General features: G+C 49.0%; 4 protein-coding genes across 5 annotated transcripts in view; 2 read left to right on the forward strand and 2 right to left on the reverse strand.

The window, feature by feature from the left end:
* The window catches only part of smarcc2 (SWI/SNF related BAF chromatin remodeling complex subunit C2), a 16,999-nt gene extending 9,389 nt beyond the window's left edge, over positions 1 to 7,610 (forward strand). Inside the window, 8 exon segments of the mRNA XM_030374022.1 lie at positions 184 to 345; positions 1,009 to 1,070; positions 1,180 to 1,300; positions 1,544 to 1,633; positions 1,636 to 1,706; positions 1,978 to 2,112; positions 3,442 to 3,775; positions 4,894 to 7,610. Coding sequence (XP_030229882.1) covers positions 184 to 345; positions 1,009 to 1,070; positions 1,180 to 1,300; positions 1,544 to 1,633; positions 1,636 to 1,706; positions 1,978 to 2,112; positions 3,442 to 3,775; positions 4,894 to 4,958 — 1,040 coding nt within the window. The 3' untranslated portion in view covers positions 4,959 to 7,610.
* myl6 (myosin, light chain 6, alkali, smooth muscle and non-muscle) lies at positions 7,420 to 11,843 on the reverse strand. 2 transcript variants are annotated; one of them, XM_030374026.1, is made up of 7 exons: positions 11,696 to 11,843; positions 11,408 to 11,435; positions 10,410 to 10,553; positions 9,573 to 9,746; positions 9,181 to 9,258; positions 8,908 to 8,943; positions 7,420 to 7,903 (listed from the first exon to the last, which is right to left on the reverse strand). In XM_030374026.1, the coding sequence occupies exons 1-6, from the start codon at positions 11,696 to 11,698 to the stop codon at positions 8,915 to 8,917; spliced, it is 456 nt and encodes a 151-aa protein (XP_030229886.1). In that variant the 5' UTR covers positions 11,699 to 11,843; the 3' UTR covers positions 7,420 to 7,903; positions 8,908 to 8,914. The 2 variants fall into 2 exon arrangements, with proteins under 2 accessions (XP_030229886.1, XP_030229885.1); XM_030374025.1 differs by lacking the exon at positions 8,908 to 8,943 and having other exon boundaries at positions 11,696 to 11,842.
* Positions 11,844 to 12,696: 853 nt separating this feature from the next.
* tsfm (Ts translation elongation factor, mitochondrial) lies at positions 12,697 to 15,594 on the reverse strand. Its single transcript, XM_030374027.1, is given in 12 exon segments — positions 12,697 to 12,897; positions 12,899 to 12,970; positions 12,972 to 12,995; positions 12,997 to 13,056; positions 13,058 to 13,108; positions 13,110 to 13,235; positions 13,703 to 13,801; positions 13,934 to 14,056; positions 14,189 to 14,302; positions 14,304 to 14,318; positions 14,739 to 14,873; positions 15,438 to 15,594. Coding segments are annotated over 12 exon segments (918 nt in total). The 5' UTR covers positions 15,486 to 15,594; the 3' UTR covers positions 12,697 to 12,846.
* A 3,876-nt stretch (positions 15,595 to 19,470) lies between these two features.
* Positions 19,471 to 24,486, forward strand: endou (endonuclease, polyU-specific). The gene is made up of 9 exons (XM_030374024.1): positions 19,471 to 19,654; positions 20,140 to 20,262; positions 20,392 to 20,514; positions 21,550 to 21,727; positions 22,332 to 22,537; positions 23,054 to 23,167; positions 23,379 to 23,485; positions 23,784 to 23,926; positions 24,281 to 24,486. The coding sequence occupies exons 1-9, from the start codon at positions 19,486 to 19,488 to the stop codon at positions 24,393 to 24,395; spliced, it is 1,278 nt and encodes a 425-aa protein (XP_030229884.1). The 5' UTR covers positions 19,471 to 19,485; the 3' UTR covers positions 24,396 to 24,486.
* Positions 24,487 to 25,000: the final 514 nt, after the last annotated feature.

The following is a 25,000-nucleotide window of genomic DNA, read 5'->3' on the forward strand; positions in this document are numbered from 1 at the left end:
GCGTACCTTCACCAGATTAAGTTCTAGGGTTAGACCTGAAGTCAAGGTTTAGACCAAAGGGGGAATTTAACGTACCTTCACCAGATTAAGTTCTCGGGTTAGACCTGGGGTCTGGGCTGAGGTTAAGGTACCTTCACCAGCTGAAGGTTGGACCTGGGGGTTAACGTGCCCCTCCTTTCCCAGAGGAGTTCTCCCGCATGAAGGAGGAGGTCCCGGCGGCGCTGGTGGAGGCCCACGTGCGGCGGGTGGAGGAGGCGGCCCGGGCCAGTGGACGGCAGGACCCCCTGTACGGCCTGGAGGGGAGCGGCATCGCCGGGACCGGCCTGGAGGAGGGGGAGAAGCCAGGTGAGACACACACACACACACAAGGCACACATGCATGGACACACACAGACACACACACACACACACAGGTACACATGCATGGACACACACACACACAAGGTACACATGCATGGACACACACAGACACACAGGTACATATGCATGCACACGCGCGCACAGGTACACATGTATGCATGCACACACACACACAGACACACACAAACGCATGGACACACACACACACACACACACACGTACACATGCATGCACACACACACACACGTACACATGCATGCACACACACACACACACACACACACACACACACACACACATATACACACACACACACAAACGCATGGACACACACATACACACTCACACACATACACACGGACACAAGCACACGGACACTCAAACACACACACACACACACACATACACACACGCACACACACACGCACGCACGCACGCATGCATGGGCACCACACAGTTGACAAACACACACCCACACACACACACAGCAGAATGCTGTAGAACTGTGACCCACAGACGGAACATTAACACTACTGCTAACATAACTCCCTCACCCCACTCTCTGCTCCATCACTCCCTCCACCCCCCCCCCCTCCTGCTGTCCCCCCATCACCCCCCCCCCCCCCCCCCCCTCTCATGTCAATGCAGATGAAAGCAGCGAGGAAAGCAAAGCTGAGAGCCAATCCAGCGAGGAGAAGAGAGACGCCAAGGTAGTGACGTTCATCACATAGGCTTCTGGCAGGAAGTACTATTCTAACCAATGAAAGGCTTCTGGCAGGAAGTAGTATTCTAACCCATCGATGCTCCTCCACCTCCCAGGAGAACAAGGAGGGCGCGCCCCAGGAGGAGGAGAAGCAGGGAGAGAACGGGAGGAAGGAGGAGGAGAAGGGGAGGGACGGCGACGGAGAGAGGGACGGCGAGAAGGCCGACTCTGACATGGGTGAGAGGAGCGCCTGCTCTGATGGATGGAGGGTCTCGTGTTCTGGGACCCAGCAGCATGTGGGGGGTGTTCATGTGGGGGTACATGTGGGGGTCTTCATGTGGGGATTCTCCATGTGGGGGTCCATGTAGGGGTCCATGTTGGGGGGTCCCCTGTTCTGAGACCCAGCAGGTTGTGGGGGGTCTCTATGTAGGGGTCTCCGTGTGAGGGTCTCCGTGCTCTGAGGGGATGTGTGTGTTCCAGGCGACGGAGACAAGGAGAAGGAGGGGAAGGAGGTGACGGAGGAGGGGGCGAGGGAGGCCGAGAGCGAGGGGGAGAGGAAGGCCAAGGTGGAGCGGACGTGGGGGAGGGGAACCTGGCCACGGCCGCCGCCTCCGCCCTCGCCGCCGCCGCCGTCAAGGCTAAGGTACCTTAACCCTCCAGTCTGACCCCTTACCTTAGTCGCTGCTACACCTCTCCCCAACACTCGCTAACACCTTACCTTAGTCTCAACTACACCCTCTCTCACTCGGTTCCCTTAACCCTTCAGTCTTACCTTAGTGTCTTCTATACCCTCTCACTCTGTTCCCTTAACCCTTCAGTCTTACCACTCTGTCCCTTAACCCTTAAGAGTCCTGCCCCTTACCTTAGCGTGCTCCGCCCCTCCCTCACTCTGTCCCTTCCCCCTCGACGTACAGCACCTGGCGGCGGTGGAGGAGCGGAAGATCAAGTCCCTGGTGGCGCTGCTGGTGGAGACCCAGATGAAGAAGCTGGAGATCAAGCTGAGGCACTTTGAGGAGCTGGAGACCATCATGGACCGCGAGCGAGAGGCGGTGAGCAGGGCTCTGGGAGGGGGTCCGAGGGGGGGGTGAGCAGGGCTCTGGGAGGGGGTCCGGGGGGGGGGGGGGGCAGTGAGCAGGGCTCTGGGAGGGGGTCCGAGGGGGGGCTGGTGAGCAGGGCTCTGGGAGGGGGTCCGGGGGGGGGGGGGGGGGGGCAGTGAGCAGGGCTCTGGGAGGGGGTCAGAGGGGGGGGGGGGGGGGGGTGAGCAGGGCCTCACCTGTAACTGGTGTTACTGGGGGCTGTGCCTCACTTGTAACTGGTTTTACAGGTGTTACTGGTTTCCTCACTTGTTAGTGGTCCTACTGGGGCCATGTCCTCACCCTCTGCTGTGGTTCTGGTTCCAGCTGGAGTACCAGCGGTGGGTTGTGTGGTGTTACTGGTGTTACTGGTGTTACTGGTCCTCACTCTGTGCTGTGGTTCTGGTTCCAGCTGGAGTTCCAGCGGTGGGTTGTGTGGTGTCACTGGTGTTACTGGTGTTACTGGTCCTCACCCTGTGCTGTGGTTCTGGTTCCAGCTGGAGTACCAGCGGTGGGTTGTGTGGTGTCACTGGTATTACTGGTGTTACTGGTCCTCACCCTCTGCTGTGTGGTTCTGGTTCCAGCTGGAGTACCAGCGGTGGGTTGTGTGGTGTTACTGGTGTTACTGGTGTTACTGGTCCTCACCCTCTGCTGTGTGGTTCTGGGGGGTCCGGTGGTGTTACTGGTGTCACTGGTGTTACTGGTGTTACTGGTCCTCACCCTCTGCTGTGGTTCTGGTTCCAGCTGGAGTACCAGCGGTGGGTTGTGTGGTGTTACTGGTGTTACTGGTGTTACTGGTCCTCACTCTGTGCTGTGGTTCTGGTTCCAGCTGGAGTTCCAGCGGTGGGTTGTGTGGTGTCACTGGTGTTACTGGTGTTACTGGTCCTCACCCTGTGCTGTGGTTCTGGTTCCAGCTGGAGTACCAGCGGTGGGTTGTGTGGTGTCACTGGTGTTACTGGTGTTACTGGTCCTCACCCTCTGCTGTGTGGTTCTGGTTCCAGCTGGAGTACCAGCGGTGGGTTGTGTGGTGTTACTGGTGTTACTGGTCCTCACCCTCTGCTGTGTGGTCCTGGGGGGTCCGGTGGTGTTACTGGTGTCACTGGTGTTACTGGTGTTACTGGTCCTCACCCTCTGCTGTGGTTCTGGTTCCAGCTGGAGTTCCAGCGGTGGGTTGTGTAGTGTCACTGGTGTTACTGGTGTTACTGGTCCTCACCCTCTGCTGTGTGGTTCTGGGGGGTCCGGTGGTGTTACTGGTGTTACTGGTGTTACTGGCCCTCACCCTCTGCTGTGTGGTTCTGGTTCCAGCTGGAGTACCAGCGGCAGCAGCTGCTGGCCGACCGCCAGTCCTTCCACATGGAGCAGCTGAAGTACGCCGAGATGAGGGCCCGCCAGCAGCACTTCCAGCAGATCCAGCAGGCCGCCGCCGCCGCCGCCGGCGGGCCCCCCGGCCCCGCCGCCAGCGGCCAGCCCGCCCCGGGGACCCCCACGCCGGCCTCCGCCCCCAGCCCCGCCCCCCCCACCGCCTCCGTCCCCGTGGGGGAGAGCCAGCCCCCCGTGGGCCCCCAGGCCTCCCCCCCGGGACCCCAGGGCCCGGCCGGCCCCGCCCAGTCCAACTCCAACCCCACTCCAGTCCCCCATGGTGGGTACGGGACGGCCCAGTCCAGCACACTGCACCGCATCCTCACTATACCAGTGTAACCAGTGTAATGTACATGGTATCATCACTATACCAGTGTAACCAGTATAATGTACATGGTATCCTCACTATACCAGTGTGACCAGTATAATGTACATGTTATCATACCAGTCTAATGTACATGTTATCATCAGTATACCAGTGTAACCAGTATAAGTATACCAGTGTGACCAGTATAATGTACATGGTATCATCACTATACCAGTGTCACCAGTATAATGTACATGGTATCATCACTATACCAGTGTAACCAGTGTAATGTACATGTTATCACTATACCAGTGTAACCAGTGTAATGTACATGTTATCACTATACCAGTGTAACCAGTATAATGTACATGGTTTCATCACTATACCAGTGTAACCAGTATAATGTACATGGTATCATCACTATACCAGTGTAACCAGTATAATGTACATGGTATCCTCACTATACCAGTGTGACCAGTATAATGTACATGGTATCATCACTATACCAGTGTAACCAGTATAATTTACATGGTATCATCACTATACCAGTGTCACCAGTATAATGTACATGGTATCATCACTATACCAGTGTAACCAGTATAATGTACATGGTATCACTATACCAGTGTAACCAATATAATCTACATGGTATCATCACTATAACAGTGTAACCAGTCATGTTATCATCACTATACCAGTGTAACCAGTATAATGTACATGTTATCACTATACCAGTGTAACCAGTAAAATCTACATGGTATCATCACTATACCAGTGTAACCAGTCATGTTATCATCACTATACCAGTCTAATGTACATGTTATTATCACTAAACCAGTGTAACCAGTGTAATGTACATGTTATCGTCACTATACCAGTCTAATGTTATCATCACTATACCAGTCTAATGTTATCATCACTATACCAGTCTAACCCCAACATGTTATAATCGCTATACCAGTCTAACCCCAACATGTTATCACTACAGTGGCAGTCTATAACATAACAGTTCGATCTACATGTTATCATCACTAGTAGTTGTTTATTTCTAACATGTTCTCTCCCCCCCCCCCCCCCCCCCCCCCCCCCAGAGCCAGCGACCCCCCTGGCCGGGGACACGGTGCCAACCCCCGCTCCAGTGCCCCCCCCGCAGTGAGACGGAGGACTGGCGAGCCAATGACTGACCACTCCAGCCTGCATCGTCTCGTCAGGAAACCAAACTGACCAAGAAAAGTAATTTGGACATTTCCCAGCCTTTCTTTGACAGGACAATTGAAGCGACGAAAGCTTTTGTTTTTTGCGGGCGCATCCCTCCTACTTGAACTACCTGTTGAGAGCGAACCCCTTCGATTGAGTATTGACATGAAGATGCCAATGAAGAACATTTATTTTTTTCTAGACAAACGGAAGAAAAAAAACATGTCCCTGTATGCACCATAAGGAAACGAAAAACATTCAAAACGCGGTCAACCGGGAAACCACACGAAAGATCCTCCTTTTTGTTTTTTAAGTATTTTAACCAGCTGTACGTTCATGACCTTCAAGACTCTCCCCAGCCTGGGAAGTGGTGTTTCCCCGCTCTGTCCAGTACTCACCGTCCCGGTCGGTCAATGAAGGGAAAAAAATTGCACTTTTTAGAGTATGTTTCCTCTGGCCTGTTAGAACATGGCGCGTTATTGGGGTCATAACATGAGCACTTAGTGTCCCCTCGTTGTCCGTTTTTATTCATTTTCAGAGGTAGTTTTGAAAGCTAATTTGGACATTCAGTATAACTAATGAACCAGAGGGCCTCCTAGGACTCCCTCTGCATTGGCCTCTCAGCAAGGGCCCCTCCACATGAGCCCCTCAGACGGGGCCCCAAGAAGGGGTCTCAGCAGGGGGCCCACAGGAGCGACACGAGGGAACAGTTTGGTCCTATCATTAGTTTGGAACCATCGTAGTTTCTTGAAAGACAAAGTGCGATAAATTAGACTCTGTTACAATGCCGTTACAATTTGTGCTCGGAAAACAAACATCACGTCCTTAAGTTGGATGGTGGAAATGGAAAGTTGGAAAATATATATCGATGACGTGAGATAGACCTTTTTCTTTTTTTTTCTTATTGTGATTTTATTTTGGCGTCCTTTTGTAGCAAGGTCCGTCCTAGCCTAGATGTCTCCATCTGCGGTGAGCAGTGTGATGTTCCTTATGTTCTGCTTCAGGAGGTCGGAGGAGTCACTAGCCACAGAGTTCACTTCTCTAAATGGTCCAAAAAAAAATAAGAATCAACAAATCTATTGACATACTTTTTCAGGATTTGGGTCCGGGGTTTGGTCGCTCAACCCAAATCTTTTTTTAATGATGACTTTAATCTCCATTTCTCTGTACATCATGTTGTAGTTTACATGCTTGGGGAAACAAGTTGATTTGAAGTGTGCGGAATTTGGTGTTACAGACTGAAGGAAGGGTGACGCTGTGAACTGAGGGATATCGCACCTTAAAACAGCTCGATAGGAGACCGCCGTCCGTACTATGACAACAGAATCCTCACTTTTTATCCAATTTTTATATTTTTTATTGTTGGTTTTCCATTTCGTTTTTTTGATGTCTACATTACGAGCGTGTATTAATATTATCTTTGTAGCCTATATCTACTCTTTCCAGTATCATGTGTGTTGGACGTCTGCGCGTGTGTTTCTGAATGCATGCCCTGGAGAATCCCTTATCAAGTACTTTCAGTTTACTTCTCAGTGCAGACATTTGTTTATCGGTGGACAAAGGATGAAGAATAACTTGAATGTTGTCCAAAACAAACAAACATCACCCACACACATACACACTTCCTCTGCATACGACATCATTGACCTATAATCAGATACCTAACAGCATGTCCGCTAGCCAGTGTTAGAGAACTCATCGGAGGCATCGATGGACTTCTTGTCTGTGTTATTACTACAGTGTGTGCATTTTGTGATATAAAATAAGTGCGTGTCCGTTCAGTTTCTGTATGTTTTTCACACTGCTTGAGAGGAGCAGCAATTGAATTATTATACAGTAGAAATCAACCTTTCCTCAGTAAATCATTACCTTCGTAGTATTGACAGTTCCCCTCCGGCAGTTTGTATTGGACGGAAAACGAGATGTTGAGGTTTTTCCTTATGAAATATTGGGAAGAAATAAAAGATGTGACGAGAGAAAATGTTTTTGTGTCATTAATAGTCAACGATGTCTAACCTTAATACATACTCATTTGATCAACGATGGTCTTACATACCTTGATACGTTCTCATTTATAGTCAACGATGTTCTTACACAGCTTGATACGTTCTCATTTATAGTCAACGATGGTCTTACATACCTTGATAAGTTCTCATTTATAGTAAACATTTGTGTGTTTCATGCCTGACACATCCTCATTTACCGTCAACGATGGTAATACTTCCACAATTATATTCAACGATGGCGTGTTTCATACCTTGATATTTCGAGGACTATTGAAAATCCTCAAACATGTTCAGCCTAACAAAGATAGTACATACATGTCCAAGTACCTTCAGTTTGTGCCCTTTGTGGATCTAAACTTGTGATAAACGGTTATATACTTCTTCTAGATGCCGACTCAAAAAAACCGAAGAAAATCCTTTTAAAAAGTTGGTTCTTTATTAAATACTGTTCAATGCAGCCTGCCATCCTACAGTATCACTTCCATGATGGATTTCCCTGGTTCGGATAAACAAGTCTTGGTTACAGCTTGCCTTAGCCAATGAACATGCATCTGCTCTATAAAAATCAACATAGCTAGTTGGCTACAAAAGTGACAGGGAAGGAATGTGTACAAATAATCAAGGGAATGTTATTGCCAATGTGGTGCCAATGATCTGCATCCTAACATGCATCTCCGTGAGGAGGAATGATGTGGAAATGAAATGGTATGGTCTCTTCAACATAGGACATGCAAAAGGCACTTTTGAAATCAAATAAAAGGATGTCAAAAACAAACATGGAATCTGTTTGGGGACGTGACGTGGACAGCAAGACGGAGACAAACATTAATATTCAGGGAAACACTTAAGACCGAAGCGTGCAGAGATCTTCAACCGCTCATCACCATCCTGACGAGTTCTGAGAACAAGAACCAAGACAGAACGAAAGGGAGAGTGAGACAGAGACAGAGACAGAGAGAGAGAGAGAGAGAGAGACAAGGGAGAGTGAAAAGCGGCAGAGACAGAGAGAGACGGGAGAGAGATAGAGAAGGGGGGGGGGAGAGACAGAGAGAGGGTTATTAGGTCTGGGTCGTGTCAGATGAAAGCGAGACACCAAGCTCAACCTACAGCCCAGCGCAGCCAGCAGCTTCCCACCAAACCCAGCACCTCATATGGTAAACATCTCGCAGGAGCTGGAGCCCTGAAGCAGGGCGGTCCTGGTGGGACAAGCCCTCACTGGCCCCTCACAGCCATAAACCATCTGGCTCCTACATCCCAACTCCTTAATGAGGAGTTGGAGATGAGGCAGGTCCCTACTCCTACACACGCGCTGCGACAGCCAAGAGGAAGAGATCCTGTCCTTAAAGGGGTCTGCGTGTAACCAGCGGTAGAGAGCAGCGAGGACAGAGGGAGGCGTCTCGGCGAGCCTCTACCTGCCCAGCCTCACGACCTGAAGCGTGCTCAGACCCGCCCCCCCTGGTCCTGACTCAGGGGGTGGGGGGTGGGGGGTGGGGTATCAACACAATAGAACGACGGGCAAAGCGGAGATAAGAATCCTGATGAAGGAATACGGTGTTAAGACACTCAACCTAGCACGTCAGCGGGGTTAGCATCAGCCTCTGTTGGGGCACAGGAGAGAGAGAGAGAGATACACCACCATCCCCGTTAGTGAAGAGGGCGCTGCTGAGCCACCGGAAACATCTGGAAGGCTTTGTATATAAAACAAATGTAGTAGTACCGGCCTGCATGAGGTGAGACCATCGTCTACCGAGATGACTACTGCATGCAGGGCCTAGCCAGCGACTCTGCAGGAGAGCGGGTTAATGTGCGCCGAATCTAAACTCTTTGAAGCAACGTTAATAAGCCCCCGTTATACCCCCCATCAGGTAGCGAGTGAGAGAGTGAGTGATTGATTGATTGTACCCTCTGCTCATCCGGATATGATCTGTCGGACAAAAGCTGTGGAGGAGGAACAGAGCGGGTCAGAACACACGTGATGTCAGGTCCAATGGTTCAGATCCAGTCACCTGACCCCCGGAGCCAGTGACTCACTGCTAGGCTAACAGTCCGGCCAGCCAATGAGGGCACAGCTTGGCATCGTTAGGGTCACAGGAGGTTAGCAGTGATCGGCCAGCCCTGACGTTGGGGCCACAGGAAGTTAGCAGTGATTGGTCAGCTGTGGGGTTCCGGGCCTACCTTCATAGTTGATGCAGCCGTTGGTGTCTTCGTGTCCGGCCAAGAGGGTCTCCACCTCCTCCTCAGACATCTTCTCCCCTGGAGGGACAGGAGATCACACAACGGCCTCAACATGTCGGCCAGCGCAGTGTCGCAAGGTACAAAGGTGACTGAACAACAGGAAGATTTCGCTGTACTGAGGAATTGAGGGACCAATAATAAAAATATAAAAACCTCTTCCTTATAAAACACAATGAGAAATCCCACAGGACATTGGTCAGCCTCTGAATAGATTCAGAAGGTGACCCATTGATCAATAGTCCTTTACAGACAGTGCTCCTTTGTTTAACCACTCAGCTGTCCACACAGAGCAGGCAGAGGGCTAATCCAATCAACTGCTGAGGAGGTCCTACCCAGCGTGGTGAGGACGTGGCGGAGCTCCGCCCCCATGACGGTGCCGTTGCCCTCCTTGTCGAAGACGCGCAGACCCTCCACGAAGTCCTCGAACGAGCCCTGGTCCTTGTTCTTGGCGATGGCCAGCAGCATGGGCAGGAACTGCTCAAAGTCCAGCATCTTGTAGTTCATCTCTGAGAACACCAGGGGGGGGGGGGGAGGAGTCAGCCACTTGGAACACCACCCACACCACCACCACCCCCACCCCCACCCAAAACACTCACATTCCAGAGAGACATACGAGACGCCAGACAGGGGCGGGGGTGAGGTTGTGTACATGTGGACGCTTGCTTTTAGATGCAATGATAAGCTTGTTTTTACATTTGAAGGGACTTTCATTACATAATCAAAAGGGATAATACTCTACTGATTTGATACTGATTGCATTTATACAGCGCTTCTCTAACCAGTTGCCCACGCAAAGCGCTTTACGAAATTCCAAAACATTCACCCAGTCATGCACACACTGACGGCGGAGTCAATCATGCAAGACGACAGCCCGCTCGTCGGGAGCGGTTAGGGTTAGGGTTAGGTGCCCGGGGACACCTCGACAGTCCTAGTGGACTGTCTTCCGACTACCAGCCAACCCGCTTTACCTCCTGAGCCACATGCCACCCAGACTGATCCCGGGGGAAATCATTCGTCACCGATAATATAAATGAATATAAATATAACGCTGGTAGGGCTTTCTACAAACAACAGTGGAGCTGGATCCCTCAGACCAGCGGCGGGCCCAGAGGCCACCACCCCCCTGTAACCGTGGCGTCACCTCTCCCTGTAGCCACGGCAACACTGACCTTCTGACTTGGGGTTCCCCAGCACCTTGAGGACCTCTGCGTTGACCGGGTTCTGGCCCAGGGCCCGCATGACGTCCCCACACTGGCTGTAGCTGATCTTCCCGTCGCCCGTCCGGTCGAACAGAAGGAACGCCTCCTTGAACTCTGAGGGGGGGAGAGAGAGACAGAGGAGATCAGCCAGACACAAAACAGCCAAAGGAGAGGGGCTCTACCGTATGAGAGGGTTTCAGTACGATGTGGGGAGTAGAACTGGCTCTGTGGGTCAGTTGTGGTATGCGCACACACCACACACACACACACACACACACACACACACACACACACACACAACACACACACACACACACACACACACACAAATCTTGTCCTGCAATTCGTCAAAGTCACTGCTTTAAACGATCATCTCAAAAGCCTCAGTTGAGCTCCTAATAAGGCGTTTGTATAGGGCTCATTGTTAGCATTAAGAAGTCTGCTGGGCATTTATAATGATGGCAAAGGTATGTTTGGGGTAACGCCCAAGTTGGTCGGAGGTGGAAACCATGACCAGTCAATAGTGTTAGAGTCTTACGTTTTACTACCATTACTAATACCAATAATAATAATACCGAGTTCGTCCCGAAGCGAGGCAGCGCTCTGTGATGATGAGGAAACACATTCTGGACGTACAGAGGCACAGAAAAACGAAAATGGATCTAAAATGGATCACAGCTTAAATTCACCCATTCCGGTGGATTTAGAAGCATATTATGTTCGCCCTGAACCCGGTGGGCTAGATGAGGGTTCGGTCAACGGCTAGCCGAACCAGGGTCCCCCACAGAGGGGTATCTGGACCCGGATAAGCCGGGTTGGACACGACCAAGGTGGGGTGGACCCCAACATGCAAGGGTGGACCCGAGCAGGCCGAGGAGGACCAGCGGGTCCCCGACGCGGAGCGGAACTGAACCCAGGAAGTGAACTCCTTAGCGCGGCTAACGCACCGAGACGGCCTCGCTACTCACCCATGATCTGATCCTCTGAGTAGTCCGACTGGGGGAAGACAGAGAGAGAGAGAGAGAGACAACATTAATACAGGTCATGTTAACAGCGAAGGGGGGGGGGGGGGACACATTTGAACGATTCACGGCAGACTGTAACGAAGCGCCTCGGCTAACAGCTAGCTGTGGGGCTAAGGATGGCGTCATCACGATAATCTCATTATAAAGCGATCAAACCCCGGGAGCACCACGACGCCGAGCCACGATACACGGAACAGCATTTGTATAAGACACACGAAGCGGGGGTCATACCATGGTGGAGATGTTGGCTGAGTTTTGAGGACGACTGAAGCTATTCGTACCGCTCTGACTGATGAGACTGAAGGGAGGAAACACCCTCGTGACGTAACGACGTGAGGAAAACACCCCCGTGACGGTCACCACGCCGCCGCCAGCCAAATGCACTTAAAAGGAAGTCTGATGGAGTCGCTGAGCGACCCCCCGCCTGATCTACTCTTTGTATTTATACTAATTATCGACACCCTCTGTATTATACTCATTCTGACCTACACTCAGTACTATAATACTACTGATCTACGCCCTCTGTATTATAATACTGATAATCTACACACCCTCTGTACTAAAATACTACTGATCTACACCCTCAGTATTATAATACACCATCAGTACTATCTGATGGAATCACTGAGCGACCCCCGCTGATCTACACCCCTAGTACTATACAGCCTCAGTATTATACTCCAACTGACCTACACCCTCAGTAATAGAATACTACGGATGTACAACCTGAGTACTAATACTCCTGCTGACTAACACCCTGTCCTGTACTATAACCCAGTTGTCCCGTTCTGTACTGTACTATAACCAATCGGTCCTGTACTATAACCCAGATGTCCTGCCCTGTACTATAACCCAGTTGCCTGTCCTGTGCTATAACCAAGCCGTCTTGTCCTATAACAGTTGTCCAGTCCTGTACTATTACACAGCTGTCCTGTACCATACCCAGTTGCCTTGTCCTGTTACTATAACCCAGCTGTCCTGTAGTATAACCCAGCTGTCCTGCCCTGTACTACAACCCAGCTGCCTGTCTGTACTATAACAGTTGTTCTGTGCTGTACTATAACAGTTGTCCGGTCCTGTACTATAACCCAGCTGTCCTGTCCTGTCCAGCCGTCCACCAGGTGACAGCAGGCTGCTGAAGCTCAGTAGACTAAGGAGGGCTCTATGGTCATGTTGTAAAAACACACCAACCAGGAACACACACACAACCTTTGAGTTCTACAACCACGATGCGCCATTATCTCACCATTTATTACAATAATAAACATATTGTCATCATACAGCATGAGTACGGTTGAACCTTATAAATTATTGACCATTATCTCCGCACTCTAACCATCCTATCTCATTTAATCAGAAACACAGGAAGACACAACAGCCCGTCATTCAGCCGCCTCCCCGCACTGAAAGCGGACGAAGTCCAGGACCCGGGCCCTCCTGGCCCAGCAGGAACTGGGCCACGGTCCGGGACGGGTCCGGAAGGAAGGTCTGAGGCAGCAGGCGGGTTCTCGCTGTCGCCGCAGGGCAGGTCCCTCCATGTTTCCCAGCGTCGTGGGCGCCTCTCCCACCACGTGCTGCCCCAGCTTACGTCCCCAGCAGCTCTCGGGATTCCTCCTTGCCCCCCTTGAAAACCACCAGGGCCCCCGTAGCGGCCCAGCGCCGTGTCCCCGGGGCCGCCCACGCCCCCGTGCACGTAGGAGCCAATGTGCCAGCCGGCCGGGACGCCCAGCATCACCGCCCGCCGCACCGACATGTTCTCCCCCCAGTCGGCCTGCAGGGGGCGCCAGAGAGCCCGTCAGGCAGAGCAGCGCCGACAATACAAAACAGTTCTCACGATGTCGTCTAACGACAAGAATCTGTTTAAATATATATCCCAATCATTCATTGTTTGATTAAAAAAAGGTATACGATCATGATTGGCTTTAACTGCATACCTTTCGTCGGAGTAGATAAAACAGAAATATGGCATTTGAGGGACCGGTCTGAAACTATTCTAGTTTTCATTTCAAGGTTCTATGAACATCCTTACTGTACCGACAGAGATATATTGTTGTTTCTCTTTCTTCTGACAAATGTAATTATTGTAAGTCGCTTTGGATAAAAGCGTCTGCTAAATGCCCCAAATGTAAATGAAAACAAGAAAAGCCACATCTTTTTTGATAAATGTGGATTTAACATATTCTTTGGGTCCAGGCAGAATAAACTTCTCTCCACAAGCAGACCCTCTAGTGCCTCAACAGGAGAAGGGGGGGACTGACCGATAGTGAGGGCCACCTGGTCAGCTAGGGACCCCGCCTCTCCAACCCGCAGTGTGCTCATATCACGGCCCCCAGGAGACTCTGGGAGGACGATGGAGAACGTTACGGGAGACTGAGTCTGCTGAGTCACATACAGTACCGTATTCCCTAGTGAAGCTACATACATTAGCAACTAATCCACATTTTCCAAAAGGTTCTTGTCGTTCTCTACCTTCACGTATCCCGTCTTGCCCTGGCTGTTGCCCCGGTGGTGGGCCAGCGTGGCAGAGACCACGTCCCTCACCAGCTCCTGGAACTTCTCGTTACGGGCCACAAAGTCTGTCTCACAGTTCACCTGCGGCACAAGACAAGGAGAGGGACACCTTCAGGACACCTCTCAGGACGACTGGGTAATGCAGGGGACGTTTCACTACGAACGAGTCGGGCTCCCAAGAGTCTGTCCTGGTCGGGCCATGACTGGCCTCACCTCCACCATCACAGCGGCCTCCTCGCCCACGAAGACGCCCACCAGCCCGTCTTTCGCCCGGCGTCCTTCCAGCTTGTTGGCTTTGCTCCAGCCCTCTTTCTGGGCCTGCTGGTTTCAGCCAGCTCTCCGCCTGCAAGGACGTAAAGAGTGTGTTGAGTTCACCTGGACTCTGCATGGGCTCCCCCCCCCCCCCCCCCCCTTACCCCTGCCTCACCCCTCTTACTCACTTATTCTATGTTGTACGTCCTCGCACTTAAAAATAGTACTTAGCATGGTGTAGCCTCTTGTCCTAGTTATCTTTGTTGGATACGGGCCGGGGAATAGGTTAACCTAGTGATCGTTAGTGCTTGGCACTTGGTTCTATGAACACCCTTCCTGTAACGACAGCGATATATTGTTGTTTCTCTTTCTTCTGGCAAATGTACTTATTGGAAGTAGCTTTGGATAAAAGCGTCTGCTAAATGCCCCGAGTGTAAACTTGAATGTAAATGTAAAGAGACGCTTCGGGAAAAAACATTTTCAAAACGACAGACGGTTAGGAGGATGTTACCTGGTTTATGTCATTGTCAAACTTCTCCAGGGCTTTTTTACAGTTGATAAAAGTGTAGCCGGTGCTTTTCCTTAGCTTCATCAGAAGGGATTTCTCGACGGCCAGCAGCTGACAGGCCGTGTGGACATGACGGCCCTGCGGGGGTCATCAGAGAGGAAGGGTTCATTCATTAATGCAATGCACAGTATTCAAGACAGTTATGACAGTTTCACATGCATAGCATTACAAACTTCTTCCACCTACGGCAAAAGGATTGAAAAGGAAAACTGGATAAGGGCGATTTTATTATGCCGAATTCTACATGAAATAGTTCAAGGTTATGAATGAATGAATGGAAGCAGGATGGATATAACTAAATGAAGTAAACACCTAGCGGTCCAGAGAGATAAAGTGCTTGAGATGCAGATAATTAATGACATGATCGATAGAACCTAGCGTAACATAATCAGGACAAGGAGATAACTAGTCCCGGGTCGCTGGAGCGGGTTTGGGTACAATATAACAAGGATGCTTTCAGGTCGTAGGTCCGAGTTCAGGTCCAGCCCAGAGCCCCCGGTTGGTCCAGGTTCGGGTCCAGACCACCCGGTTGCTCTGGGTTTAGGTCCAGAAACCCTGGTAGGTCCAGTCCAGACCCCCCGGTGTTCTCTATGACAGCGGGATGCAGTAATGTGTTGTGTATATGTTGTGTATGTTGCCCACCTTTAAGAGTTGTGTGGTGACGGTTCTGAACAACATCGGTAAGGACATGGTTAAGGTCCCGGGACGGCTGTGGTACCGGGTACCGGTTCGATGTCTTATGAAATCTTAGGACCGCTTGTCATTGAAATCCACGCTGTGTAAAGCAGCCGATGAGGTTCAAAAATAAGTAACGCGCTTAATTCAGCGCCCCCTTAAGTATGGGAGTATTGTTTTTTTTTATTAATCAATTCCTAGTTTATTTTGGAATATAAACACATAAGAGTTGATGAGAAATTTATCTTAATAACTTTCCAATGATCATTTGTGTTGCTGAACTATAACTGATAATGGTGACTCATGTGTTAACACATTTTATCTCTCAAACTCATTCTGGTGTTTCATAACCTTCTTACGTCTATGATCTGATAAACATTTTAGCCATTCTTAATAGTTTGTGATAGGCCTACTGGTTTACAATACGAAATACATCATCTTTTAACCATATTGTTTTGTAAAGAAAGAGAAAAGTAAGATCCAGAATCAGATCTGAGAACACTAAGAACACAAACCACCTGCTGAGGTGGGCTACCTTGAATACACCCTGGGAACAACGACATCTGCAACTCCAAAGTCAAAGTCAAAGTCAAAGTGTGTTTATTGTTGCATGTACCAAATTGCTTCAGCACAGCAAAATTCTTACGACTTGGCAAGCATCATTCATCTACGCAGTAGACATTCATACATATAACAAAAATAACATAAAACCTCTATAACACTATGACAATAAACCATATAAAATGTAAGATTAACATACAACAATTTAAAAAACAACATATATCTCTGTAGCACTATGACATTATAACAATATAACATATAACATTAACATTCCACAATTAGAGTACAGTAGAAGGGCTAGCAGCAGTTTAGGTGTGAATAGAGAATAAGTTAAAAAGAAATGCTAAGGATCAGTTAAATGTTTTTAAAATTGTGCAAATATATTTATGAAGTGAATTGTATGAGTGGGACCCAAAAGGCGACCCAAAAGGATATATATATATATATATATATATATATATATATATATATAGAAAGAGGGAGAGAGAGAGAGAGAGAGAGAGAGAGAGAGAGAGAGAGAGAGAGAGAGAGAGAGAGAGAGAGAGAGAGAGGCGTCGTCAGCCCCTTTTTACTGGGGCACGTGCCCCAGTAAAAGTCTCCAGTGCCCCAGTAAAATTCCATTGATCATTATTAAATTAATCTGCAGAAGCGCCGCTCTCGCTATGGAATCGGCAGGATTCATCAAGTGCATCTCCTGCTGCCTCGGGAGTCTTCAGTCGAGCCTGGCTCTTACCAGCCAATCAAAAAACGAAAGGGGCTACATAAAAGCCAATCAGAAAATAGCCCTATTGTATCTGGGTAATATTTAACGCAACAACCAATGAAAAAAATCAGTTATTTACGGATTCGTCCACGTGACTCTTCTGAATGTTTCAGTGGTAAAGTGTGTAAAGTATGACCAAAGTGTTTCTTTCTGTTCAATAGTAGATAGAACTTTATCAATCCCCTGTAGGAGAAATTTGTTAATAAAACAATAATGGTAAAAAAAATAAGGAATCTCCCACTTCCGGCTTCCATGAAAGAGAACCATACTAATTCACACAATAGCGTTGATGCAAATCTAGCATTAAAGGTTAATTTAAGGAAGTTCTCTTCAGTCACGCTGAAACTAGTTTTAATTTGGGCTCTGATTTTCAATAAATGCCGCTGCTGAACTGTGTGAATAAATAAAGGGAACTAAAATCTAAAGAAGACACGTGGTTTTGATGTAGGCCTACCGTGAATTCCAGCTGAAAGTGGAACATTGCTGCCATCAGGGGAATTTAATGTAACCTAGCATATTGTAAGTAGCTTTTCAATTCCTTGTTTTTTTGTTGATCATGTTTCGTTGGAAACCACGGGAGCTGGAAACAGCCAGAGTAAGTCATCTCCTTTTTTAACGTTACAAACAAATTCACAACTTGTTTGACACAAACAATGACAACTTGATTGCTGTTAAAGAATGTTGCCCACATAATTAGCACCAGTTTTTTCAATACTGAGCGTCTGTTAGCCTGTAGTTTTATAGCACACACACACACACACACACACACACACACACACACACACACACACACACACACACACACACACACACACACACACACACACACACACACACACACACACACAACACACACACCATGCGTGCACGCACACACGCGGAAAATGAATAATGAATGAAAATGTCTGTCTTCAAAACTTGAGGAAGTTTTAGTGGACAAAACTTCCTTAACACAAAAAAGGAAATTATGGATATACAGGGTGTTTTTTAACATACTGGATCCAACAATGTTCCAACACTGACACAGATTAATTCAGATCATTGCACTCACAATTCCTGTAAACAGTTGTAGTTGTGAACGATCTTTCAGTGTGTCGAGAAGGCTCCACACCTGGCTTAGGTGAACCATGGGGCAAGGAAGGCTTCACCAACTTTCTCTTTTGTCCATTGAAAAGGAGCAACTATGCAAAGTGAGTCAAAGCCACGTTATTGACCGCTTTGCCACCATGAAGGCGCGGCGATACAGCTTAATAGTGAAAAAATAATCATTTAAAAAGGCTCTATGCAGTAGTGTATGGCCTTATTTAGTTTAATTTAAGAGCTTTGATGGTTCTATAACATTTTCCAGGTTGATTGGTGGCCATGAGCCACCTCACCTTAAGTCAGAAATTCTATTAGTTTTAAACCTTGTTTCTTGCCTTTTTAGTACATGTCGTTCTGGCAAAATTATGCTGTTTCCACACAGCTTCTAAATAAATATAGATGTGTAGACTTCTCCTGATAAAGAGGTGAAGGTCATAAAGAGACTTTTTGTTTATTTGTCAGTTACCTTATTTGTAAATCTTTGAGATGTGTATGTGTTTAAATAAATATAATTGTACGGTACTCATGAATCTGTCTTTGCGTCTTTACCTTTACCAGTGCTTTAATATAGCCTACAATATGACAGTGACAATGATTTTGAAGCTCGTACATACCCTTCTGTATCCATCTATTTCATATTGTGCACACGTAAAAAAAAAAATGTTGGCAGTTGGGGGCCTGTGCCCCAGTAAAACTCTAGGTCTACTTTTCTGTTTGAAGACGACAGTTTATAAGATAGATAGTATAGGCCTACGTAGACACTGTAAGTATATAGATAGCAAGTAGGCCTAGATAGTTGATAGTTCAAGAATGGATGATTATTTATTAATTCATGAAGTTGAAAAACGAGTAGGCCTACAGCTTTACGACCACAGTGACCTGAAATATAAGGATAAACGTCAAAGAGATGCCGGATGGAGAGCTGTTTCGGAGGCAGTTGGCATAACTGGTGAGTAACTTCTATACTATACTTCTATACTATAAGCAGCTATTGAACTGGACCATAGTAATCCAGAGATCAAAAAAGATAAAGGAGCCATTTTTAACGCGTCCAGTGTAGCCGGTTAATATAAAATTTCCGCTTGGTGAACGTTCTATTTCCGCACGAGTGAACTTCCGCGTCTGGTGTAGCCGTAGCGTGAGAGAGAGAGAGAGAGAGAGAGAGAGGAGAGAGGAGAGGAAGAGGGAGGGAGAGAGAGAGAGAGAGGAGAGAGAGAGGAGGGGAGAGGAGAGAGAGGAGAGAGGAAGAGAGAGAGAGAAGAGAGAGGAGAGAGAAGAGAAGGAGAGAGAAGAAGAGAGAGAGAGAGAGAGAGAGAGAGAGAGAGAGAGAGGAGAGAGAGAGAGAGGAGCGAGAGAGAGAGGAGAGAGAGAGAGAGAGAGAGGGAGAGGAGGAGAGAGAGAGAAGAGAGAGAGAGAGAGAGAGAGAGAGAGAGAGAGAGAGAGAGAGAGAGAGAGATACTAGTTAATACTGTTTAATATTATGTAGCGCATAGCTTAGGACCAATGCGAGTGAGAAATGAAGACCAATGGCCAAAATGTGTTTCATGTCAATGTGTTGACATGAAATGATGACATTTCATGTCAACAACACCCATCCAGTGAAATAGGATGGGTGGTGAGTCCACCCATCCTGCTTCACTGGATTGGTGGGTTGGAGACGGTATAAAGGCCCCACACATCGCCCTGGACCATTGTGTCTGCCGACGGTGTGTGAGCCATGCTGAAGACCACTCTACTCCTCTCACTCCTGGGGCCCTGGTCCCCCAAGGGAGCAGCAGTAAGACCTCCACTACCTCCTCCTAACCCAGAGCCTTTCTCCTCACTGCAGGACTGGTGTCTCCTTCACTACCTCCTAACCCAGACCCTTTCTCCTCTCTACAGGACTGGTGTCTCCTTCACTACCTCCTAACCCAGACCCTTTCTCCTCTCTACAGGACTGGTGTCTCCTTCACTACCTCCTAACCCAGACCCTTTCTCCTCACTGCAGGACTGTTGTTTCCCCCAGGGGCACCAGCTCCCGGACTGTGTCTCTATGGTCCTGGTAATCCTCTCTCTGTCCCCTGACAGGCTGGCCTCATGTAGCGGTCGCTGTGGTTATAGAACTGTCTCTCTATTGTCAGGTCATCTCGTCTCTCTGTCCCATACACTGTGGTTATAGAACTGTGTCTCTTTAGGTCTGGTCATCTTCTCTCTCTGTCCCCAGACACTGTGGTTATAGAACTGTGCCTCTATAGTCGGGTCATCTTGTCTCTCTGTCCCCAGATGCGTTGGCCACCTGCAGCGGTCGCTGTGGTTACGGGACGGACAGCGGCTACCCCTGCCAGTGCAACACGTCGTGCGAGCGTTTCGGCGACTGCTGCTCCGACTACGCAGCCCTCTGCAAAGGTGACTGAAGCCGGCCGCCTCTCGTTAAGACTCCCACACCGACTGCTGCGATCAGGGGAGCGGTTTCGGGTCCGCTCGTGAGTCAGAAAGATCCACCAACAACTCCTCCTCCTCCTGTTTGGCCCCCAGGCGCTGCCACCTCCTGTAAGGGCCGCTGCAACGAGGCGTTCGACTCCCAGAACAAGTGCCACTGCAACTCCAAGTGCAGCCAGCACGGCAACTGCTGCAGCGACTACAGCAGCCTCTGCGGCGGTGAGACCGAAGACCTCCTCTGCTCTCCTTCTCTCCTCCTCTCCTTCTCTCCTTCTCTCCTTCTCTACTTCTCTCCTTCTCTCCTCCTCTCCCAGTCCTGCTTTTCCGCGGCCTCTCCTTCTTTCCTTCTCTCCTTCTCTCCTCCTCTCCTTCTCTCCCCGTTCTGCTGCCCCCGGCCTCTCCTCCTCTCCTTCTCTCCTTGTCTCCTTTTCTCCTTATCTCCTCCTCTCCTTCTCTCCCAGTCTGCTGCCCAAGGCCTCTCCTTGTCACCTCGTTCCTTGTCCCCTTCTCCCCTCCTCTCCTCCGCTCCCCCTCTCCCCGTCGTGCTGCTCGCAGCCTCTCCTTCTGGCCTCTGTTTGTTTTAAAGTGGCTTGTGGTCTGGTTCCCAGGGTACTGGTAGATTGTGCGATGAGTCTTTCCACTGAACGGAAGGGTGGAGGAACCGATTGATCATTGAGAGACAGTTATATGTCACAATCCGGCTCTGACTTCACTGTAACATTTATTCAGCGTTACACAACTTACACAACTAAAGGTTCACACTGAACCTGAGCTGTTTCCAATGATGTTTACCTACTATTTGTTATTGAGGATAGTTTGAGGGAAAAGGTCAACGAGGGAATTATCTTTCCATGATCTATGATCAAGAGCTAGATTTCCAGGTTACCCAAATATTGTCACATAAAAGACAAGATTAGAATTTTCTTTCTCATTTCAGTATCCATGGCGACTCATTTTGCTAACCTAGCCTGCCATTCACCATACAAACCACCGGTGTCACTGTTGTGTTTTGCGTCATAAATACTTGAATCTGTCTGGGCTCCTCCGGCATCATGTATGAATGAACAGTATAATCATAGTACATAGTACACCATGTGTGTGTGTGTGTGTCTGTGTGTGCGTCTGTGTGTGTGTGTGTATGTGTGTGCGTGTGCGTCTGTGTGTGTGTGTGTGTGTGTGTGTGTGTGTGTGTGTGTGTGTGTGTGTGTGTGTGTGTGTGTGTGTGTGTGTGTGTATGTGCGTGTGTACCCACAGGTGATGCAGGTGGAGGTGGGGGCGGTGGCTCCGTCAGTGACAGTGAGATCAAAGCCATCTCAGAGGCTCTCTACAGCCTTGACTCCAACAAGGCCTCCGCCTCAGAACTGGTCCTAGACCCTCAGGTCCTGGTGTCCGACTCCCAGACCAGCTCTCAGAGAGACCTCGCCCCTCTCCCGTGAGATCCATCAATCCAACTTTATAGATACAAACATCCATACATAAGTCATCCCTCACCACTCCAAGTGCTGAACACAGAACTGAAAGTAAAAGTTAATTAAAGGTGACAGATTATAGTAACACAGCTAATCAAACTTACACCTGGTGGGATAATATGTTACCTTTAAGAACAGGAGTTTGAATACAAAGAATGAATGAATATATCAAATAACAATCAAATAAATACAACTAATTATAAATGTGATAATACAAACGTACATAGATAAGTCATACATCCCTCACTACTCCAAGTGATGGAAAGTAAAAGTTAATTATAGGTGACCTAATACAATAACACGGCTAATCAAACTCACACCTGGTGGTATAATATGCCACCTTTAAGAACAGGAGTTTGAATACAAAGATTGAATGAATATATCAAATAAGATTATACAACTAAAACTAATTGGAAACGTGGCCGTGCAGGCTTTCACATCTTGCCGTTCCTCATCGGACGCATGGCGTTGGTTCCCAGCCGTTCTCTTTGTTAAACCTCTGCGTGTCCCAGGGTGAGGCATGGAGGCTCCTCAGCTCCCTGACGTGTGTCTCCTCGTCTCCTCCAGCTTGTTCCAATTCCTGGACGAGGAGGCCCTGTTCTCCAGGCCCACTTTCGCCGCCCTGGTGGCCCTCCTGGACAACTACCAGCGGGTGACGGGCCAGGACGAGGACTTCAGCCCCCAGCAGCTGGCGGAGCAGGAGGCCTTCGTCAGGGAGACCATGTCCAAAACGGCGCTGGGCAGGAAGCTCTACGCCTTCCTCTCCTCCAAGGGTACGGCTCTCAGCTCAACATTTGTTTGGTCATGGTTTGGTTTAATGAGTCCTTATGGTTCTGTTTGGATCGAGTCCTCATGGTTCGGTTTGGACTGATTCCTCATTGTTTGGGTTGAGTATTTGTGGTTCTGTTTGGTTTGAGTCCACATAGTTTGGACTGAGTCCTAATGGTTTGGGTTGAGTCCTCAGGGTTTGGTTTGAGTCCACATAGTTTGGACTGAGTCCTAATGGTTTGGGTTGAGTCCTCAGGGTTTGGGTTGAGTCCTCATCGTTTGGACTGAGTCCTAATGGTTTGGGTTGAGTCCTCAGGGTTTGGGTTGAGTCCTCAGGGTTTGGGTTGAGTCCTCATCGTTTGGATTGTGTCCTAATGGTTTGGGTTGAGTCCTCAGGGTTTGGGTTGAGTCCTCATCGTTTGGATTGTGTCCTAATGGTTTGGGTTGAGTCCTAATGGTTTGGACTGAGTCTCCCATTCAGCCTCCCCAGTCAACACTGTGGGCTCTGTGTGTCTCCGCAGGATACTACGCCTCTGAGGAGGACTTCCTCCAGGACCTGAAGATGATGTGGTTCGGTCTGTACTCCAGGAACAACAATAAGAAGGATTCCAGCGGCTTTGAGCACATCTTTGCAGGTTCCTGAGGCACCACACAGACAACATGTCTATGAATGCCGGGTTATTTATTATCATCGGGTGCAGTGTTGCCAGATTGGGCCCTGATTTCCCGCCCAATCTGGCAACCCTGGCTGCAGCGCTCTGCAGCCAGGGTTGCCAGATTGGGCGGGAAATCGGGGCCCAATCTGGCAACACTGATCGTGTGTTGACTTCATATCTGTGTCTTCAGGAGAGATCAAAGGAGGGAAGATCTCTGGTTTCCACAACTGGGTTCAGTTCTATCTTCTGGAGAAACAGGGCCTGCTGAACTACTACAGCCACAGCTTCGATGGACCGGTAGGCCTGATACCTCATCCTCACCCTCAGTTTATCGCCATCCGTCACTCCAACGTCCTCACCTGAAGCCACGGCAGCTGAACTGTTTCAGTCAAACATATCGAATCCACGCCTTGAATGGAAAGATGGATTAATTGGTTTGATTTGATGATTCTTCTTTCTTCCTTTCTATCTATCCTTCCTCCCTCCCTCCCTCCCTTCCTTCCTCCCCCTCCCTCCCTCCCTCCCTCTCTCTCTCCCTCCCTCCCTCCCTCCCTCCCTCCTCCCTCCTCCCCTACTCCCACCCTCTCCCCCGTAGTGGACCTCTTATCCAGACATTTTGGGCATGCAGTTCCGATGGGACGGATACTTCAAGCAGGTGGGCTCGGCCATCATGGGCTGCAGCCCTGAGTTCGACTTTGCCATGTACAGCCTCTGCTACATCACCCGCCCTGGGAAGAGGTCAGCATCGCTTCATCTACGTTTACATTTAGGGCATTTATCCAAAGCGACTTGCATAAGTACATTTGTCAGAAGATAGGGATACAACAATATATCGCTGTGTCGGTACAGTAAAGAGGTTCATAGGACCAAGTGCCAAGCGCTAACAATAACTAGGTTAACCAACAAAGATAGCTAGGATAAGATGCTACACGATGCTAAGTACTGTTTTTAAGTACAATGACGTACAACATACAATAAGGGCGTAACAGGGGTGTGGGGGTGTGGGGGGAGTAAGGGGGTAGGCTATGCAAGGACTAGGTGAACTCTGGACGTTCGTGTGTAGCTTACCCCCTGTGTTCCCCCCGTTCACAGGTGCTACCTGAGCCTGGGAGGCAAGCAGCTGATCATCCAGACGTACACCTGGGACAACTCCTCCTACGGGGACGGAAAGAAGTACATCGGCTCCGCCTTCCCTGCCACGCCCTAGGAGATAGGATGCTGACCTATGGGAGCCCGAGAGCCGACAACCTGCAGAGCACACATGTGTGACTTTGAATAAAACACCTGAACTAAGCTTTCCTCTTGGTGATGAGTGATCAAATCGAAAGGTGCATTTTGTTCATAAATTGATTCAAGCAGTGAAACATGAATCGTAGCATTGTGGAGCATCTGCTTCAGTGTGGAGATGTTGTTGAGGAGAGCTCGAGAACACAATGCCTTCTAACGGCCGTGAGCGAGCTGCGCCTAATGGGCCCAACAAGAGCTTTACGCTCACAATGCAGACCTGGGACCAGCGGCCAGCCGCACAATCCCTTACTGTCTCCTCCACCACTCAACACAAACCAAAGGCAGCGTTTTGCATATAAACCCCAGAAACAAAAGGACAGTAACTGATCCCATTCTGCTTGACCTGCTCCAAACAGAAGCAACTAAACCTTCTCTATCAGCTGTCCCTAAAGCCGCGTGTGCCATCCCAGCTGGGGAGAAGTTGCGTTGTATGTCTGTGTGTTTACATATCTGTATGGGTGTGTGTGGAAATATTTATGTGTGTGTGTGTGTGTGTGTGTTGTGTGGTGTGTGTGTGTGTGTGTG

Source organism: Gadus morhua, chromosome 13 (genome assembly GCF_902167405.1).
Source record: "Gadus morhua chromosome 13, gadMor3.0, whole genome shotgun sequence".
Lineage (NCBI taxonomy): Eukaryota > Metazoa > Chordata > Actinopteri > Gadiformes > Gadidae > Gadus > Gadus morhua.

Bases quoted from the DNA above. Each gene is read 5' to 3' on its own strand.
- myl6 (XM_030374026.1), bottom strand. The intron at 10,554-11,407 runs GTGAGTAGCGAG...TCCCCCCCTCAG, and splicing joins CTCAGAGGATCAGATCATGG to AGTTCAAGGAGGCGTTCCTT. The intron at 9,747-10,409 runs GTCAGTGTTGCC...TGGTGTTCTCAG, and splicing joins GGGGAACCCCAAGTCAGAAG to AGATGAACTACAAGATGCTG.
- endou (XM_030374024.1), top strand. From the start codon at position 19,486: ATGGGTGGTGAGTCCACCCATCCTGCTTCACTGGATTGGTGGGTTGGA. The intron at 21,728-22,331 runs GTGAGATCCATC...CGTCTCCTCCAG, and splicing joins AGAGACCTCGCCCCTCTCCC to CTTGTTCCAATTCCTGGACG. The intron at 23,927-24,280 runs GTCAGCATCGCT...CCCCGTTCACAG, and splicing joins ATCACCCGCCCTGGGAAGAG to GTGCTACCTGAGCCTGGGAG.